Source organism: Cnephaeus nilssonii, assembly GCF_951640355.1.
Source record: "Cnephaeus nilssonii genome assembly, chromosome: 1".
NCBI classification, from domain to species: Eukaryota; Metazoa; Chordata; class Mammalia; order Chiroptera; family Vespertilionidae; genus Cnephaeus; species Cnephaeus nilssonii.
The window spans coordinates 43,503,313-43,510,996 of NC_137072.1; the positions used below are offsets into that span (position 1 = coordinate 43,503,313).

The 7,684-nt window shown below is 38.0% G+C and overlaps 1 protein-coding gene across 1 annotated transcript in view; it reads left to right on the forward strand.

The window, feature by feature from the left end:
- The window catches only part of COL25A1 (collagen type XXV alpha 1 chain), a 480,059-nt gene extending 472,584 nt beyond the window's left edge, over nucleotides 1-7,475 (forward strand). The window contains exons 36-38 of the mRNA XM_079776470.1: nucleotides 1,492-1,569; nucleotides 3,389-3,427; nucleotides 7,146-7,475. Of these exons, the coding sequence (XP_079632596.1) occupies nucleotides 1,492-1,569; nucleotides 3,389-3,427; nucleotides 7,146-7,148 (120 nt within the window). The 3' untranslated portion in view covers nucleotides 7,149-7,475. The remainder of the gene's footprint in view (nucleotides 1-1,491; nucleotides 1,570-3,388; nucleotides 3,428-7,145) is intronic.
- The last annotated feature ends 209 nt before the right edge of the window (nucleotides 7,476-7,684 follow it).

Consider the following 7,684-nt stretch of genomic DNA (forward strand, 5'->3'; position numbering starts at 1 on the left):
CCCTCCCCACTATGTTATTATCCTGCCTACCTCATTTTTAGTGTTAGCTCAGCTGAGTCCAAACTGCTTTTCCTCTCCTGAACAGAATTTATTATAATTGTAAGTAAGCTGGAAACACATTTACCATTGTGAGCACCTGGCATGAGATCAATAAGAGTGAATTAACGAAGATCCCTGTGTCTATAAATAAGTCTGTTTCTCCCATTGGTATTGCTAAGAAGTATTGGCACTTTTTAACTTTATTTATCTGACTTAATAAGGAAATTATTTGCTCTTAGTTACCTGAAAACAAATGTTAAAATAAATAGAAGCAGATTTTAATACATTGAATTTTTTTAATGAAAGCTACAAAAATAATGTCATAAAATTGTTTATATTTCAAAAAGGTAGACACTGTTAATATTCTTTTCTCTGGCTCAATGTAGCTTTCACCTATTACAGAATTGGGGGGGGAACAAGTTGACAGGTATTGAAAATTGTGCGAAGTATCCATTATTCCTCTGAACTGCACCTGCACTGGCTGGCTTCAGTAGTTGGTATCTCACACACACACACACACACAGCCCAGATCCATGGCAGAAACACCTCCTTCAAAAGGACCACTCACCGGGCTCTATGTCAGCACTGATCCTCCTCCGTGATGGGTTGGCCTTTGGTCTCCTTCTATCAAATTATTGAGAATCGTAAATAAAATGCCACATATCGTTACCCAGAATCCATTGTCACTCTGTTATTTTTATAGTATCATGCCTTACCTAAACCAGAAAACAATGGTAAATGCCCTTCCAGACTTTTATTGGCTAAGTCATCTTTTGAATCACCATTATTTACCCCCCTCCAATAAAACCTGTCTTTTATTTAAACCCTTGTATCCACAGGGGGAAAAGGGAAAGAAAGGCAAAAAGGGGCCTAAAGGGGAGAAAGGAGAACAGGGTGCCCCTGGATTAGATGCGCCTTGCCCGTTGGTATGTCTGACTCATGGAACTCTGACTCCGGATGTCATGTGTGAGGGGATAAGCTGGGAGAAGAGCAAGCTGAAGGGACCCATAAAAGCTGGGGTTCTGACTGAGGTCATTTAACATGGACTACAAGGTACTGGGATGATCCTTCTGGGTAATCCCGTTATGTTCCACACCTTGTGTCTGGCCACCAGCTCTGCCTGGTTTCTTAACACTCACGTGTTGATCCAACATGAATGGAGGCTCCAAAGAGGAACCGCATGGTTCTGTACTTCTCAGCAGAGACCCCGGTTCCCAGTCAAGCCCTCATGATGTGTGGAGTTTTGTCCAACTTCACCGCATGTTACTTTGCACTTCAGAGTTGCTCCTCTCCCAGCATCTTCTTATTGTGGTTATTTCTTTAGCAGAATTTTTGCATAAGTGATTTCTTGTTAGTAACGTTATGAGTGCATAAGTGATTTCTTGTTAGTAACATTATGAGTGCATAAGTGATTTCTTGTTAGTAACGTTATGAGTTAATCTTTACAAACAGGGATTCCGTGGCATTAAGGGGGAAAAAGGGGAGCCAGGCCAGCCTGGCCTGGATGGGCTGGATGCCCCTTGCCAATTGGTACAGTATTTCTCTTTCCTACCGCCCTGCATGCAGTTCCTTTGTTTATTACATATTCATCTCTATGGGTGTAAAGTGGTGCTTCTGGACCAAGCTTTACATGATAAACACACTACATGCATGTGCATGAATGGCTCCTTCGGTGACTCTGCAGAGTGAAGAGAGCGAGCATGCATGTCTACCAATGACTGGAAACTAATCTCCTAACGTTCTCACAACTGACATGAACCGGGACTGCCTTCTGGGGGATATTAGTTTATTCAATAAATAGTTAAAGATTACATTAACATTATGTGAAAGGCTTCTATGTAAAGGCACAGCTAGCCCATAACTTTGGGTTTTACCCCTAAACTGAACTTTTTTTTTTTTCCTCTAAAGGAAATAAAGGCATTTTTGCCTCTTCCACTAAATTTCTGTCCGGCTGTAAGGCCAGACCTACAGAGGGAAGCCTCTGTGGTCAGGAGTAGCCATTTCTAGGGAATGCTGTTAAGAGACTGTAGGGAAGTAAACCAAGCTTCTAAAGATAACAGTCTACAGCCCACGCGCTCCTCTTTGTCACATAACCTTTTGATTTAATGGTCTCTCCCTTTGAAACTCACTTTCCTAAAGTAGACAGAACTCCCTTATCTCCATTGGCATGAACCCAAAATCCTCCTTTTACTAAAATCTAAAATTCTACTGGGTGATCCTTCTCCTTGTACCAATCTGGCATTACCGAATTTTTCCCAAATATCTTATAAAACTATTTCAAAGCGGGGTTGTTGTTTTTTTACATTGTTTTAAAAAGTATATTCATATTTTCTGAGGTGTAAAAGAAAACATTTTATGATAGTGTTGATGGTAATATTTTTCTGCATGTTCTTATATTGTTTTTTAATGCTAAGCATGTTTCTATAAAGATAACTGTTTCTCAAGCCTTTTAAGAGATTGTGTTTATAGAAAAAAATGTATTCAGTTCATAATTACAATTAGAAAATATCAATGTGAAGTGCCAAGTCTTTTATTTTGTTTGCTTGGTAATCATAATAAATAATAGTTTATGATCATTTCGTTGGGTGGAAACACAAGCATGCCTCATCACATCCCAACTCTCCCTGCTTTGTTTATATCATTTGTATCTGAAGAGTGTTCACACTTTAAGTAAAAATAAATTCTGCAGCATTTAGGAATCCCAGGTTTATTCAGAATTTGTTAACCGGCTTCTAAAGAATTTTAATAGAAAAATTGATGAATTCTATGAATAACATTTTACTGTAAATATATAGATAGGCTGCCTATGTTTTAATTTGGTTGATTAAATATATTCCAATATATCTGCTTTCAATATAGAAAAGTGAAAAATAGCCTCTGAATAGCTATAAACTTCAGATAGAAATGGTTCATCATTGATTATTCATCATTATCATGCATTCAACCATAGACCATAGTGACCAGGAAGTGAAGTTATTTCAGTTTACTTAATAAAGATAATTGTGAAATATATGTAAATGAAATTAGGAGGAATAGTACAGATTTGTTATCCCAAGGTAGAACTGAGTAGACCACTATGCTTTGTAAATTGCTTTTTCAAAATTAGGTGTATTTTCTTATACTTCATGTATTTTTAAAATGTGTACTCTCCCTAAAAAAAACATTTGAATTTTCTTCATTTTAATTAACATTAGGTATTATATTGGGAGTTTATTGTTAATAATTAGAAAAATATGACTAAAGCTACTAATGAGTAGAAATCCATCTTTTAAGCCACTGAGCATGTGAATCATGAAGTGTGATCACTTTTGTGGAACCTAAGGAATTCTTACTCTTCTCTTTAAAACAGGGTCCAGATGGGTTACCCATGCCTGGCTGTTGGCAGAAGGTAGGGTTATGGAATTATTTCTACAAGAAGCACTCTCCCTTTCTCTCCACCTGGCCTAGCCTTTTCCATTTAGAGCAGACCTTTTGAGTTTGACGTTGCTGAAAGTTGTTTGGCTATTAAAAAGAAAAAGATACCACCTTCAGAATATCTTTCCATTATTATGTTTACTGCTGATTTCTTCCTGAACTGAGGAGTGAAAACAGTTCCCAACAAACGTTGTGATTTGGGGCCTTCCCTATCTAGTCCTTTCTTTGGATGGAAAGGGGCAGGCAGTGCATCTCCGTCATGGTTTGCTTGTCTCTCAATGATCTCCCTGTATTCCTAATGTTTCAAACTACTCTTGACTGTGATTGTTTTTCTATTTATACTCAGTTACTTAAGTAAACATGCAAATACATGGTAGAACCCTGTCAATATTAGTCACAACGCTGAGAAAGCAGAAAATGTAAGCATGATCTTTTTTCTTCATTGATGTCTTGAGTTATTTAGGAGATTCTGGTTATATTTAAGTTGCTGTCCTTTGTACTAGTTTATTATAGCCTCCTCGTATAGCTACCTATAGCCATGGTGTAGGAAAAGAAATTTATCCTAACAGAGAGCCTTCTATGTGGCAAGCCCTTTTTTTATGAGGGGTATCATTTTATTGAATTGTCACAATAAGCCCCTAGGGTGTTATCCTCAATGATTCCGATGGGGAAGCTGAAATTCAGAGAGGTTAAGTAACTTCCAAGGCACAGAGCTAGTAAGTAACAGACCTAGAAGCAGACGATGGGAAACAATGGCCGGACCTTAAGCAGGGAAAAGCTGTGTCCCTGCTGTGCTGAGGGAGTACCAGACCTGTACACAATAATGTGGGACCCTGTACAGGACTGTGCGTGCCTGCTGCTGAAGGACGAAGGCGCTCCACTGATGTAAAAATAAGCCAGGAAGAAGCAGCTATGCTGCTTTGATCATTTTTATTTTTTTCCCCTCTAAAACCTTGTGGTTTATTCAGTTATTTTTGACAGGCGTGTTTCACCGGCACAGTTCTATAAAACTATGTAGGACTGCAGGAAGATGAAGAGAAACTTAACTCGCCTGGTTTCGTCTTCGCTCATCAACTGCGTTGGTGAGATCCTGTGTAACTTACTCTCTTGCTTGACCACTCTCACCCCACTTGACCAGGGAAAGAAACACCTTCCTTCTTTCTCGGCAGCGTCATTTATTTAGTAGCTTCCCAAACTCCACTTTCAGCCTGTCAGATAATTATCTCAATCACACCTGAGGTCAAGTGGTTCTCAGGAAGATGGGCCTATCGTCACATTCTTCTTCACCTGAGAAAAGTATCCTTTCACCCTCATAACCCCTGTTCTCAGAATGTTTAATACATCCTGAGCTGGCATTACCACGTGCTCTTTGACCTGTAATCTAATATTATAATGGTTTTTTAATACATTGGCACAACTGATATAGAGGTAGATGTGAAAGGCTTATTTTACCAGCCTTCTAACACTACTCAGAACTTGGTTCATATAATTTTCAGCTGCTTCTAAATCACTTCCTTCCTGTGAGGCCATAATAATGGCAACAAACAAAGCACTCATCATCTTTTAGTTCATAAAAAGGCCAAACCTAATAGTAATATGTCTGGCATCAGAAAATCAGATATTTCCCCTTTAAGTACTCATTTTCCCACAGAATAGATACCATGGTCTACATAAGATCAAGGATTTCTTAAATCTCACATCTTTTTTTATAAAAAATAATAATAATTCAATGATAAAACTCAGTATTGCTTATCACACTCCCAACACACACAAAAACAAATCATTGGAATCAACCTCTCTCAACACCCTCCTTTCCCAAAAATAGAAACAATTAGAAAAAATGGAATGTTCTAAATCTCTTATGTGGTCAATTTAGCTATCTGAAATACACTTAGTCAAATCAAATTACTTTTTAAATATTTTTAAAAGAAGTCCAGTAGATTCCTTATTTAGTCCTGTTTTATGTGGATCCTCCTTTTAAACATTATTGTTTATTAGCCTCCGGAGCATAGTGGTAAATGTTTGAAAATTCAGATTGAGGCGACCACGTAAATCACTATGATTAATTAGCAAGTCCCTTTGGTTATGCTGCTCTCTAATAATTTTTTTATGCAAAATGATTTGATCTTTGTTTAAATTACTTTTCCTTTTAGATACAGTTCAGTTTTCTGAATTTTGAAGAGTAATGATGTACTAGTTCACAGTGTAATTCATACAGTGAGTAAATGGCAGCATTTATGGTTAAGAAAATACTTACAGACTATTAAAGTTGTATCCATCCCCATCTGGAGATTAAAACTATTTAATCAGCCTTAACCGGTTTGGCTCAGTGGATAGAGCATCGGCCTGCAGACTGAAGGGTCCCAGGTTCGATTCCGGTCAAGGGCATGTACCTTGGTTGCAGGCACATCCCCAGTAGGGGGTGTGCAAGAGGCAGCTGAATTGATGTTTCTCTCTCATTGATGTTTCTAACTCTCTATCCCTCTCCCTTCCTCTCTGTAAAAAAATCAATAAAATATATTTTAAAAAAACTAATCAGAAAAATACTTATAGCGTTCGTATTTTTTAATGTCTTACTAAACCTTATTTTTCCAGGTAAAGCTAACAGGTTTTTAGCAGAACCTTCCTAAAACAAGATGACAGATTTTTTTTAATGTTTTTATTGATTTCAGAGAGGAAGGGAGAGGGAGAAAAAAATAGAAACATCGGTGATGAGAATCATTGATGCCTCCTGCACACCCCCTACTGGGGATGGAGCATGCAACCTGGGCACGTGCCCTGACTGGGAATCGAACTCTGACCTCCTGGTTCATGGGTCAATGCTCAACCACTGAGCCACACTGGCCATATTCTCTGGCATGGACACAACATGCATAAACATGGAGTGAACTCCATCTCTAAAGATCACAAAGTCCCCAGCCTCTAATGTAGCATCTATTTTTCTTGGAGAGAGAAAAACAAATGTTTTTAATTAACGAACTGGAAATTTTACTTTTCTCATTGATTTTTATTTTTGAGTAAAAGTCAACATCTCCAAGATCTGCTGTATAAGTTTATACTTCCAAGATGATTGGCCCTCAGTTCTCTCAGACTTAACTTTAGTTCTAGGAAAACCTTAATAATTATGGCTGTTCAGAATGAGGAACCAGAGATTTATGGTGCCTTAGATCACAGTGGAACCTGTAATACAGCTTAAAGACCTGCTAGCAGGCTGGTGTACCTTGCTGGTGTACAGCAGGGCAGGACTAACCAAAGGAAAGAGGAAACAGGACGAGTCCGGTGTTGGTGAAGTAAGTAGTGCCACTGAGGTCAGAATCCTCAGCCTTTCCCACAGTGTGATTTAATGCTTGGAGAGGTTATGTAAGTTGTAAACAGGACATGTATTTTAACTATGGCACATATATGCTAAAAATCCTAACTTTCTGCTTTCCCAGAATAGTTACTGAAACAAACACTTCCAGAGACTTCTCTGCAGCAAAAGGAAAATGTGGGTTGAATCTAGGATGGAAATTTTGATGACACTGGAGATTTAGAAAAGTCATGTGTAAGACCCATATTGATTGGCTCATTGATTGACAACAACTCTATTCAGGGTTCTACCAGTTTTCTTAAAATAAATGTTAATTTGGAATTTTTATCCCAGACCACTAATTCTATATATTTGTCTTTTTTTGTTGTTTGTTTTTCTGCAGTGATGAAACTAACCTTCCGAGCATGAAGTTGTGTATATAGTGGTCCACTCTTTATATTTATAGTTGAAAATTGAATTGCAGATTTTACAAGTCTGAGATATGTTTACATATAGCTGCTTCTTCCTGTTTGCAGTAGTACACGTGTCCATCTTTTCTTCGCTTACATCTAAAATGGGGCAACATGTGAAACTAGTGAGAAGCCTGCAGAAAACTATAGATCAGTATCTCTTTATCTTATGTAAAGATGCCTATTTATATGGACATATCAGTGATAGAGAATGATTGTTCTTGCTATTTTCTTACTTTGGGCTTGCTACTTGCATGGACAAAAGGGGCCATGAAATAGTTTACATAAAATTGTGACCAAATATGGACTCAAAACTATGAAAATGTACCATACTGACCGATGTTTGCGTCTATCATCACATCCCTACTCACCTTCACTATTAGCGCCGAGTTCACACCACCCACTGAAACTGACTAAAAAAGCATGACCGTGCCAGACCTGCCTGTTGTTATGCACCTTCAGATGCTAGCAT